Source organism: Sus scrofa, chromosome 6, assembly GCF_000003025.6.
Source record: "Sus scrofa isolate TJ Tabasco breed Duroc chromosome 6, Sscrofa11.1, whole genome shotgun sequence".
Classification (NCBI taxonomy): Eukaryota; Metazoa; Chordata; class Mammalia; order Artiodactyla; family Suidae; genus Sus; species Sus scrofa.
The window spans coordinates 48,084,032-48,096,436 of NC_010448.4; the positions used below are offsets into that span (position 1 = coordinate 48,084,032).

General features: G+C 50.2%; 3 protein-coding genes across 3 annotated transcripts in view; 2 read left to right on the forward strand and 1 right to left on the reverse strand.

Moving 5' to 3' along the window:
• On the reverse strand, positions 1,653-4,337 carry RPS16 (ribosomal protein S16). Its single transcript, NM_001137620.1, is given in 5 exon segments — positions 1,653-1,845; positions 1,976-2,023; positions 2,117-2,213; positions 4,055-4,156; positions 4,278-4,337. Coding segments are annotated over 5 exon segments (441 nt in total). The 5' UTR covers positions 4,326-4,337; the 3' UTR covers positions 1,653-1,699.
• Positions 6,415-8,691, forward strand: IL-15L (interleukin 15-like). Its single transcript, XM_021094372.1, has 3 exons — positions 6,415-6,748; positions 6,880-6,924; positions 7,928-8,691. The coding sequence occupies exons 1-3, from the start codon at positions 6,638-6,640 to the stop codon at positions 8,180-8,182; spliced, it is 411 nt and encodes a 136-aa protein (XP_020950031.1). The 5' UTR covers positions 6,415-6,637; the 3' UTR covers positions 8,183-8,691.
• The window catches only part of SUPT5H (SPT5 homolog, DSIF elongation factor subunit), a 30,120-nt gene continuing 28,684 nt past the window's right edge, over positions 10,970-12,405 (forward strand). The window contains 2 exon segments of the mRNA XM_005655822.3: positions 10,970-11,045; positions 11,244-11,402. Coding sequence (XP_005655879.2) covers positions 11,328-11,402 — 75 coding nt within the window. The 5' untranslated portion in view covers positions 10,970-11,045; positions 11,244-11,327.

The following is a 12,405-nucleotide window of genomic DNA, read 5'->3' on the forward strand; positions in this document are numbered from 1 at the left end:
CACCACAGCCATGTGAGATCCAAGCCGCATCTGCGAACTACAGCACAGCTAACAGCAATGCCAGATCCTTAACCCACTGAGCAAGGCCAGGGATTGAACCTGCATCCTCATGGATGCTAGTGAGATTCATTTCTGCTGAGCCACGACGGGAACTCCTCCAAAAATTTTTTAAAAAGAAAAATTCTTTAAAAAAAAAAAAAAGTTCCCATGATGTGGCGCAGGGGAAGCAAATCCGACTAGGTACCATGAAGTTGCAGGTTTGATCCCTGGCCTCATTCAGTGGGCTAAGGATCTGGCATTACCGTGAGCTGTGGCTTAAAAAAAATAAACTAGTTAAATAAATACATCCTTTCTCCACACAGGCCTGGATGGCTCTTAGCTACTGATTTCAGACCTGTCCAGGGAGTTTCTCCTCTTTGTTTTACAAAGATGATTGATCTTACACATTTCCCCTGCTCTTCTCTGACATTAAAATATCACCTCCAGGAGTTCCCGTCGTGGCGCAGTGGTTAACGAATCTGACTAGGAACCATGAGGTTGCGGGTTCGGTCCCTGCCCTTGCTCAGTGGGTTAACGATCCGGCGTTGCCGTGAGCTGTGGTGTAGGTCGCAGACGCGGCTAGGATCCCGCGTTGCTGTGGCTCTGGTGTAGGCCGGTGGCTACAGCTCCGATTCACCCCTAGCCTGGGAACCTCCATATGCCGCGGGAGCGGCCCAAGAAATAGCAACAACAGCAACAACAACAACAGACAAAAAGACAAAAATCACTTCCAGGAGTCCTGTTGTGGCACAGCAGAAACGAAATCTGGGAGTTCCCGTCGTGGTGCAGTGGTTAACGAATCCGACTAGGAACCATGAGGTTGCGGGTTCGGTCCCTGGCCTTGCTCAGTGGGTTAACGATCCGGCGTTGCCGTGAGCTGTGGTGTAGGTTGCAGTCTCGGCTCGGATCCCGCATTGCTGTGGCTCTGGTGTAGGCCAGTGGCTACAGCTCCGATTCGACCCCTAACCTGGGAACCTCCATGTGCCTCGGGAGTGGCCCAAGAAATAGCAAAAAGACAAAAAAAAAAAAAAAAAAAAAAAAGAAACGAATCTGACTAGCATCCATGAGGACACAGGTTCAATCACTGGCTTGGCTCCGTGGGTTAGAGATCTGGTGGTGGTGTGGTTGTGACAAAGGCCAGCAGCTATAGCTCTGATTAGACCCTAGCCTGGGAACCTCCATTTGCCATGGGTGTGGCCCTAAAAGTAAATAAAATAAAATAGCACATCCAAAAAAAAAAAAAAAATTCCCGCTGCAATGCAATGGGACTGGTGGTATCTTAGGAGCACTGAGATGCAGATTCAATCCCCAGCCCAGCACAGTGGTTTAGGGATCTAGTATTGCCACAACCATGGCTCAGATCTGATCGCTGGCCGGGGCAGCCAAAAAAGAAAAAACGAACAGGACCAAAAGAAATGAAAAAAGGCAAACTCCCAGGGATACCCTATTACCACCCACGGCCTGGATGCACACTCAGCTCAGCTATGCCCGCACAGTGGAGGTGCAGGAAAACTGGGACCAGGTCTGCTCCCCATCCAGTTACACCCCTGAATTCCTTTTAGACGAAAACCCACCACAAAAGACCAGAGCATAGTCCCCGAAACCTTAAATCCCACAAATGTTTTTATTATAAAGCTGAACGCTGATCATCACGATGGGCTTATCGGTAAGATTTCTGGTAGCGGGCACGGGCGCCAGGACCTCCAAACTTTTTGGATTCACAGCGACGAGGATCAGCTACCAGCAGGGTCCGGTCATATTGGATGAGGATGTCTTTGATCTCCTTCTTGGAAGCCTCATCCACATCTGGGGATAAAAGGATGGATGAAGATTTAGACAAGCCAGGAAGCCTCCTTTCCCCTCTGGAGCTAAATGCCAGAGGGCCAGAGCTGGGCCTTGACTTGCCCCACCCACCCGATGGGAAGGACCCACTCACATTTCTGGTAATAGGCCACCAAGGCTTTGGAGATGGACTGGCGGATTGCTGTGAGGGAGACAAACATACAAAAAAGGGTGCATCAGCCTTATGAACACCCAAGAGCCACCCTCACCCATGTGCCCGGTTCCCAGGACTCACCGTAAATCTGGGCCACGTGACCACCACCCTTCACCCGGACTCGGATGTCCACACCAGCAAATCGTTCCTTGCCCAAAAGCAGAACAGGTTCCAGTAGCTAGAGCAACAGGAAGCGTGACAGGCTTTTAGATCATAACCTGGGCGGCAGAGCCACTTTACTGAGCATTCCTCCACAGGTGTCTCCAAGCAGCTTCTGTACTGCTGGCTTCAGAGTACTAGGAGAAGAGGGTTGAGCTGTTATTCAACACCCTCACAGCCAGCACAGCAGGGAGGGTTCCAGGACAGAGAGGCTGTAGAAGGCAACCTGAAACCTGAGCTGGGTTCCCTCCTCTGCAGCTCTCTGTTAATTAGATTATCCATTTTTGGGAACATGGATGCACCTGGAGATTATCATACTGAGTGAGAGAAGTCAGAGGAAAATAAATATGAGAGCCCTTATGTGTGGAATCTAATAAAAATCAATTTTATGGTTACCGTACATGAAACTGTTGGGCGGGAAAAGAACTGGAATGAGATTAACATACACACACTACTATATAAAATAAAAGAGACGATTAATGAGAATCTACTGTACAGCACAGAAAAATCTACTCAGTAATTTGTATTAACCTGTATAGGAAAAAAGAATGAGTACATGTATATGAGTGACCATGCACTCTGCTGCACAACTGAAACCAATATAACACTGTAAGTCAACTATACTCAACTTGCAAGCACTAAGGCTGCCTCAGAGTTGAAAAGCCACTCCAGGGCTGTGAGGTGCTTTCCCCACCTGAGCTCTCTGCCCTCTCTTGGGTCTCACAGACTTCCAGAAAAATCGCAACTAGGAATTCCCATTACGGTGCAGTGGAAATGAATCCAACTAGCATCCACGAGGACTGGGGTTCAATACGTGACCTCGCTCAGTGAGTGTGGGTGGCAGCTCTATCTCTGATTCAACCCCTAGCTTGGCAACTTCCAAATGCAGTCCTAAAAAAGCAATTAAAAAAAAAAAAAATAAGCTATCACCCGATTTCGCATTGGGTCCAGTCTGTCTCCCCACTGGATTGGGAACTCTTCAAGGGCAGGCCCTGAAGCCATCTGGGTACTCAACGGGCTGCAAACACAAAGCCTTCAACTAAGCTAACATTGCGAATGAACCACGATGCTCAATATCTGATAAAGTGATCTCTGAGCTACCTTGAGTTTTAACTATTCCTGCGATGTTACTGGGGTTCTTTTTTTTTTTTTTTTTTTTTAAATTCTCATACACACCAACAAGCTTACTCAGAGAATCCAATTTACCGTCACAATGTTTCACAAGGTTGAAACTGTCCCCATTTCAGACAATAAACTCAAGGCAGAGAAGGAAAGTTCCTGTTTTGCCCAAAGAGGTAGAAATCAAACTCATGAGAGTTCTTTCCATTTTGAGCCAAAGAAACAGGCCTCAACAGGGAAGAGAGATACTCCTCTCCAAGCACAACAAAGCTTATTCTGGAAACGCTTGAGAAACTGCAACATTCAAACTCTAATCACCATGTTTGAAGAACAAAATATTGATTTCTGTCCTCAGTGTATACTCTAGAAATGAACACACTCACTCCCCCATTAACTTAAAAGAAAACAAAAAAAAAGAAAAGAAAACAGGCCACATCGGTAACTCCTATGCCATCCGGTTCCCAACAGACCGAGCTAACAAATAACCCAAGAAGCACCTGCTTAATCTTCAAAATCCACGTCTTCACTCTCAATTCCAGCTTCTGTAACATCTCTGGAACCTCAATACCTAGCTCCATCGCCAAATACCCCTTTTTCTGTACCCTATTTAGCTTCTTCCCCATTGTTGACTGCAGACCCCTCAACTTCCGAGATCGACGGACTCCAGGAACCGACCTATTCCAACATCTCCGTCTCCAGAGCCCTCCGCCCAACCCAGACGCCTGTCCTCGACCCCAGCACCTTGTATTGCAGCGTGCGCGGCTCGATCATCTCCAGGGGTCGCCCGTTCACTTTGATGAGGCCGTTACCTCGTTTGCAGTGCGCCACGGCCGTGGCTGTCTTCTGCGGAAACCAAGACAGCGAAGCCACGTGAGATCTGGGCCCCAGCTCCCCTGTCGACCTCAGAACCCTGCCCACAGGTCTCTCTCCTTCCCTCACCCCTACCATCGAGCGACCAGCCTACCTTGCGTCCGAAGACCTGCACCGACTGTAGAGGACCCTTGGAAGGCATGGCTGCAGATTAGACAAGAGCTCCTCACCGCGCGGCGCTGCAACCGGAAAAGGAAAGCGCGGGGCCACCCTGGCCTCTTTTCAGGGTCTGCGCAGGCGCATTGTGCGCAGCGTCGCGACAGGAGGGAGCTTTACGGCTCGTGGGCGGGATTTTGGATTAGCCGCGGAAAGCGGGTCTAAGGAGCGGAGAGGGCGGGACCTAGAGGGGAAAGGGCGGGGCCTGAAGGGTTTCGAGTGCAGACAGAGAAGCTGAAGAGCACCGTCCTTCACATCCTTGGTCCTCATTGGTCACCGCCGGTCCTCGTTTGCATTTTAGCTGTTTGATAGTCTCCCTCCACCCGTATTCCTAGTTGAGTCTCAGTTTACTCTGAAGAGGTTTGTCTTACCTTTTTATCACCGGCAGTCTTCTTCCCTTTAGACTTCCCACCTAGATCCTTTTCTATTAGAATCTTTACTTCGGAACTCACAGCAAAAAATCTTGGCAGGATTCAGAATCCCCCTGCCTCCTAACACCCACCTCCTTTGCGAGTCCTCCCCAAGAATCCTTTTCCATCTCCCCTAGAATCTAGCTTTCTCCAGAATTTCCTTCTTTTTAGACTCTCCTCCCAAAATTCTCTGAGAGGCCCACTCCCAAATCCCCCTCCTAGAGCCCTCACCCTAGACTCCCTCTTTTCTTTTGGTGGCGCCCAGGCCATGTTGAATTTCCCAGGCCAGGGCTCAAACCCGCGCCATAGCAGCCATTCAAGCTGCTGCAGTGACAACCCCAGATCCTTAAGCCACAAGAGAACTCCGACTCCCTCTTTCTCGACTCTCCCTCCACTCAGGGCTCTCTCCTGCACATAATTCTCCCCAGAATCTTCCTCTCTTCAGGACCCATGACCCATTCAATCCCCTTGCTTCAGAAGCTCTCCTACCCAATCCACTTCTCCCATTATTGCCCCCTTAGAATGCCCTTTCACAAAGTCTTCATCCCTTTCAGAGCCCCCTTCCTCAGAATCTACCTTTCCCAATAATTTTTTTCCCTTCAGAGCCTTCTCTGCCCAGGAATTGTCTCCCCTGAAATTCCCCCCCCCCACACACACTACAATCCCCCACTCCTTGGAGACCCTCCCTCTAAAATCCTCCTCTTCACGGTCCCTATCCTGGAATCCCTCTTCCTACAGAGTCACGCCAAATCGCCCTCCTTTATCCTCAGCTCCCCCCAACCCCATCTGAGGAACTGGGTAGCCCCCTGACCTCCCCACCAATCAGGATGCTCCCTTCTCAGCCAAGAGCTTCCTCTCAGGGCTGCAGGCATCTCAGGGTTGCCTCAGTTTCTCTGGCAACCCTGAATCTGGGGTCAAAGGTTCAAAGGGGTGTGGTGATTTACCTGTGCCTGGAGGGCAGAGATAGGATGGAGATTGGTGGGTGGGGCCAGAGGGAGGATCCAGCTCAGAGTCCAGCTCCTAAAGGGTGAGAGAGGGAGAGGGGTGGGCGAGGGGTGGGGGAGGGAGGAAGCGTGGACCCAGGGGCTGACCTGGAGGGACACATGGACAGATACACAGCACAAAAGAGAAACAGGCACATATGGAGGAGAAGGCAAAGACAGGGCCAACGAAGAAGAGAAACACAGTCAGTCAGAGATGGAGCCAGAAAACAACAAGTGGCGAGATCTGGAGGCAGAAAGGCCAACCCTCAGAGAAAGAAGACAGATAACAGAGCTCGCTTGTGAAGGAACTGGTTAAGGAACTGGCGTTGTCACTGCCGCGGCCTGGGTTGCTGCTGTGGCTGGGATTCCATCCCTGGCCCCAGGAACTTCCACATGCCTAGGGCATGACCAAAAAAACGAAAACCAAAACCAGACGGGTACAGGCAGGCATGAAGATTCCTAGACACTTGAGACAGGAAAAGGAGAGCAGAGACTCCCGAATATGCACCTGCAGATACAGATAAGGCCTAAAGAAGACAGGCCATAGAATGCACAAGCTCTCACGCAGTCTGTACTGCCTTTGGGGCATGTTTGGGGGGCAGGGGAAGCTTCCAAACTCTCCAGGCTGATCCTTAAAGCCTTGCTAAGTCTAGTGTCTTGAGTGGGAAAAAAGGGGGCTGGTCTGGGGGTCCTTTAACCTTGGCCCTCCCTACTCTAGAATCACCGTCTCCCCCGGCTTCTTGAAGTACATTTCCCGAGTATCTGTGGAGTGAGCTAGAGGGAGGGGACAGGGGGAAGTTCCCCTCAGCCACTCCAGCCTTCCAACCTGCTCCCTCTCTCTGTACCTCTTGTTTCCAGGACCCTTGGCCAGAACCAGAGAGAGTCTGGGGGTGGGCAGGGTGCCCATGTGGCATCTCTGGACCATCCTCCTGCTGGTGCCACCCTTGGGGGGCCTAGGACCACCCCTCTGCCCCCGGGAGCCCTTCTACTTCCTCATTGCCATCATGAAGATGCTGGTGAGGAGGGAGGGAAGAGCCAGCAGCCAGGGGCAGGGTTGCTGGGGGAGGGGGGTGGGGGGCATCTTTGAGGAAGAGTCAGGCTCTCTCCCTCCAAGATCTGATTTTATTCTTTAACCCCACAATTGTAGGGCAACAAAAATGATGGCACCCTCTACACCCCAGATGATCTTTCGGTGAGTATTTCATTATCTCCTTACTGAAGCTGCCTGTTTTTTTTGTTTTGTTTTGTTTGTAATGGCCGAATCCACGGCATATGCAGGTTCCCAAGCTCGGGGTCATATCAGCGCCATAGCCACAGACTTATGCCACAGCCACAGCAACGCGAGACCTGAGCCGCGTCTGCAGCCTACACCACAGCTCACGACAATGCTGGATCCTTAACCCACTGAGTGAGGCCAGGGATCGAACTGGAATCCTCATGGATACTAGTCAGATTCTTAACCCACCGAGCCACAGCAGGAACTCTTTACTGAGGCTGGAAGCTTAGGGAGAACCCACTAGGCTCAGAACATGCATTTGTTAAGGCCAGGAGGCAGGTGGGCTGGTGAGAAGGAGGATTACAGCTATGCTCACATAGTGCTCCTCTGTGCCGGGTGCTGCTCTAAATGCTTTAAGCAGGAATTCTCTCTTGGCGCAGCAGCTTAAGGATCCATCGTTGTCACTGCAACGGCTCAGGTCGCTGCTGTGGTGCAGGTTCAACCCCTGACCCACAGAACTTCCACATGCTGAGGGGCCAGCCCCCCACACTAAATAAGTAAATACATGCATGCTTTAAGTGTATTAGCTTATTTACTCTTTATACTTGACCCTATGAGTAAACAGGGCCATCACGTAAGGAGGTAAAGGTTGTACACTGCACAAGAATCTCACATCCTCAAGGGCAGTATTCTCATCCTGGACATATTTGTCAGTTTCCGGCAGATGGCAGTAAAGTATCTGGTTCTAGGAAAATCAGCACTACCAAGCGTTTTAAGGAAGGAACGTCTTTTTCCTAACTCACTCGGGGGCACCAGTGTCAGCCCTCAAGGCAGGATTATTCTGAGCTCCACCGAACAGATGAGAAACCTGGGGCCCAGGGAGGTGCAGGGGGCTTCAAGGCCCCAAATCAGAAACTGTGAGGGAAGGATTTGGGATCAGGCCCTTGGTCAGAGACACCAAGTCACTCTGTCCCCACAGGTGTGTCCTGCCGAGACTCTAGGCTGCTTCCGGCTGGAGCTGTCTGTGATTGGGTTCGAGGAGGGCCCATTGGTGGGGACTGCTGTGTTCCGGCTGCAGCGCTTACTGGATGCCCTGGGGTCCCGGCTGTGGGTGACTGGCCAGGGCCCTTGTCCACCCTGTGAAGGACACCCCCAGAGACCTGTCCCTCTCTTTCTGGCCAAACTCTTGGAGTTATTACAGGGGGCTTGTGCTCGGCACCTGGCCTCGGCTTGAGCCTCCAAGGACACAGACTACATGGTACTGCCGGAGAGGCTGTGAGGAGAGAGAGCGAGGAGACTTGGTCTGCACCCCCAGTTCCCAAACCCGAAGCCTTCTCCTTCTAGGCCAGAGGACCTTCTAGGCCAGGGAGCCCCAGGAGCCAGGGGAAGAGGCGAGAAGGAGGAAGATGAGGTGAGATCTGAAGCCGGAAGCCTCTGACCTACCAGGGCAGCGGCTGGATAAATCACTCCCACCAGTCCCCGTCAGTCCCCGTTGTTCTCCCTCTCTTCCAGATTCCCCCCGCCCCCCTTCTCTTCCAGGAAGGCGCGGAGCATCGCAAACGTGTTCTCTAATCTCATCCCCATCCCTTGAGGACAGAAGAGTCTTGTGGCTCACACCCCTGACTGCAAATAAGCAATACCTGGAGAAATTTTAAGTAATGCTGAGGGGGGCCCCTGCCCAGAGAATTAGTGGTGAATCCTGAACATCTGTATTTTTATTTTTTTTATTTTTATTGTTTTGGTTTTTTTTTAGGGCCGCAGCTGTGGTATATGGAAATTTCCAGCTAGGGGTCGAATCAGAGCTGCATCTGTGACCTACACCACAGCCACAGCAACGCTGGATCCTTAACCCACTGAGCGAGGCTAGGAATCGAACCCACGTCCTCATGGATACTAGTTGGGTTCATTACTGGGGAGCCACGGCGGGAACTCCTGAGCATCTATATATATATTTTTTTCTTTTTTCTTTTTTGCCTTTTCTAGGGCCATACCCACAGCATATGGAGGTTCCCAGGCTAGGAGTCTAATCGGAGCTGTAGACGCTGGCCTATGCCACAGCCACAGCAACGCCGGACCCTTGACCCACTTAGCGAGGCCAGGGATCGAAACCCATGGTTCCTATTCAGATTCATTAACCACTGAGCCACTACGGGAACTCCATGAACATCTATATATTTTTAAACTCCGCTTTATTGAAGTATTATTTACATACCGTAAAAGGCACTAATTTTTTTTCGTGTCCACACCCATGTGGAAGTTTCTCCGGATCGGATCTTTAACCCACTGAGCCACCAGGGAAATCCCAAAAGGCATTCATTTTAAATGTACTTTTTAAAAAGTTCTGACAAATGTATTTACACCACCATATTTCCATCATCCCAAAGCATTCCCTTAAGCCTCTTCCCAATCTTTATCTTTAGTCCTAGACACCCACTAATCTGCTTTCCCTTTGTATACATTGGTTTTGCTTGCTCTAAAATTTCATATGAATGGAACAATACTGTGCATTTCCTAGTGTCTGTCTTCTTTCACTACGCTAATGTTTTTGAGATTCATTCATGTGTGTATCAGTAGCTTGTTACTATTCCATTGTATGTATATACTACAACTTGTTTATCCGTCCTCCTCATGTGGGCACTGGGTTGTTTCTAGTTTGGGGCTATTATCTCCCCCTTATCTTCTCAACTATTCTGATGTGCTGCCAGGTTGAGAGTTGAGAACCACTGCTATACTGAGGAAGAGCTTTACCTGGGGAGAAAATGACAGTTCCCTCTCTTTCCTGGAGGAAATATTTTCCTGCAGAAGTGTTGCTAGGCATTTTTATGTGGAACCCTATCTGAAAGAGATGCTGTTCAACTGAACCAAGCTTATGGAAGGGGAAACATTTCTATAGAGTGCCCAGCCCCTCCACAGTCTGGCTTGGGTTCAGTTTGGGGACAGAGGGGAGAGTGTGTGCTTATGCAGAAATGCACCTGTGGTGTATAGTTCCTCCTAGCTGTCTTGTGAGCCTCCTGCTGGCCCAAGAGCAACTCATTCCCCGCTAACTAACCAGGTGTAAATTAAATATATGTAAATTGAATCCAGATGTCTCAAAGTTTATGTGGGAAATTTCAGCAATGTGTTTTTTTATTAAAAATGTTTATTATAGTTGATTTACAATGTTCTGTCAATTTCTGCTGTACAGCAAAGTGACCCGGTTTTACATTTTTTTTTTTCGATTTTTCTTTTTTTTTGGGGGGGGGGGGGCTGCACCCACGGCACATGGAGGTATCCGGGCTAGGGGTTCAACTGGAGATGGAGCTTCTGGCCTACTCCACAGCCACGCCAACTCTGGATCTGAGCCCCAGCTGCAACCTACACCACAGCTCATTGCAACATCAGATCCTTAACGGACTGAGCGAGGCAGGGGATCAAATCTGCATCCTCATGGATGCTTGTCAGATTCGATTCCACTGAGCCAAGAGGGGAATTCCAAGCTTCCCCCCCCCCCCCGCCCCCGCATTAGATTAATTTTTCACATCTCTCCCTCATGCCTGGTTCTCTTTGCCACCATTCTGACAAATAATTGCTAATACCTAAATTCACATTTCAATCAGCTTAGATTGCAAAGGAAAACAATGACTTTGGGGTTACCCAAACTTGGTAACTTGGGTCTGCCACTGTCCAGTTACATGGTTTATTTTTCCAAGCTTTGGTTACCTCGACTGCGAAATAGGGCTAACATACCTCCTAGGAATGTTTCATAGAACCTGAGAGATGACGTCTGATTTATTTGCTCATGTGTTATTATTTGCTAACGTCCTGACTCTTAACGGCTTGGCACACCACGTTAGTGCTGGCACTAAATTCAAGCACCAATTTCTAGCTAGGAAAAGCCGGTACTAGAGAGTTTTAGCACTCCTATTTGACCCTCCCAACATGTCCGCTCCACACGCTAAACCAACTCTGCCACTCACAAGATGGCGTACAGGAAGTGCGTAGCAGGGACGAGCCCCGGAAATCTCGCTGTAGGCGGGGCCAACGGGTAGGTTCTCGCGAGAGAGCACGTCAGTCCTAACCAGGCGTCGTGTGAACAGCAGCTGTTGCCGAAGGCGGAGGTGGGATTAGAGTGGTGAGGGGTGGGTTGGCGGCCGCGGCTGGAGGCCACGGTGGTCGCCGTGGGCCGGGGAGGTGTAGAGGCCGGTTTCGGAAACTCGGGAAGTATAGCAGGTGGCGTAGGGAAGGTCCCTTTTCGGGTTCAGGGATGCCTGAACGAGGCTGCCGGAAGTGCGCTAAGGGATTTATCTTCTCCCTAGGAACCAGAGGGGAAACTGAGGCTCGGGTTGGGGCTCGGAACTGGGGGACGCGCTGAGGCCGCAGTCTTTCCTTGCCAGCAGAAGATGTCGGACAGCGAGGACAGCAACTTCTCAGAGGAGGAGGACAGCGAGCGCAGCAGTGACGGCGAGGAGGCCGAGGTCTGTTGCAGGGACGCTGGGGGAGTTTTGCGCCTGGTAACAGGACCAGGGCAGGACGGGCTCTGTGACAGTTTAAAGGGGATCAGAAGCTCTGGCCTCTGGGAATTTCCAGGTTGTCGGAGGAGATAAAGAGGTAGGCAGGCCCAAGTCAAGCAAGAGGCGCAGATGCTGCCCGCTGGGGATGTTCTAGGTACCATGAGGGAACAGAATATATTTGAAGGATTTGGCATATAGTAAAAACTCACTGTTATCTTCATTTGTAGGTATGCTAGATCATACCAGAAACATACTTTTAGTGTCTACTACATGTTAGACACAATTCTTTATCCTTGGCCTACAGCAGTAAACGAAACAGATTTTTAAATCTTTGCCCTGGTGAAGGTAAACAAACAAAACTGATAAGTAAATCATTTAGTAAGGTGGAGGGTATTCTGGAGAAGAATAGTGAAGGGGAATCCAGGAATCCTGTTTGCACTTGAAATAGTGCATCTGGGAGGGTGTCTTTCAGTAAAAGACCTGGTGGAGGTGAGGGGGTGAGTCATGTCACATGGAAGAAGAGTGTTCCAGTAAGGGGAATAGCATATGCAAAGTTGGGAGCACATTTGTGGTGTTCAGAAAGTAACAAGGGACTCATTTGCCTGGGTCAGGGTGACGACAGCATGGAAGTAACAGGAGCCAGGTCATGTTGAATCTTGAGGTGCTGTGGTGAGGAATTTGTCATTAACTAGGTGAGGTGAAGCCACGAGAAGGTTTTTTTTTTTTTTTTTTGTCTTTTTGCCTTTTCTAGGGCTGCTCCCTTGGCATATGGAGGTTCCCAGTGTAGGGGTCAAATCGGAGCTGTAGCCGCCGGCCTACACCAGAGCCACAGCAATGCGGGATCCGAGCTGCGTCTGCAACCTACAACACAACTCACGGCAACGCCAGATCCTTTAACCCACTGAGCAAGGCAGGGACCGAACCTGCAACCTCATGGTTCCTAGTCGGATTCGTTAACCACTGCGCC

Bases quoted from the DNA above. Each gene is read 5' to 3' on its own strand.
- IL-15L (XM_021094372.1), top strand. From the start codon at position 6,638: ATGTGGCATCTCTGGACCATCCTCCTGCTGGTGCCACCCTTGGGGGGC. The intron at 6,749-6,879 runs GTGAGGAGGGAG...CCACAATTGTAG, and splicing joins TTGCCATCATGAAGATGCTG to GGCAACAAAAATGATGGCAC. The intron at 6,925-7,927 runs GTGAGTATTTCA...CTGTCCCCACAG, and splicing joins ACACCCCAGATGATCTTTCG to GTGTGTCCTGCCGAGACTCT.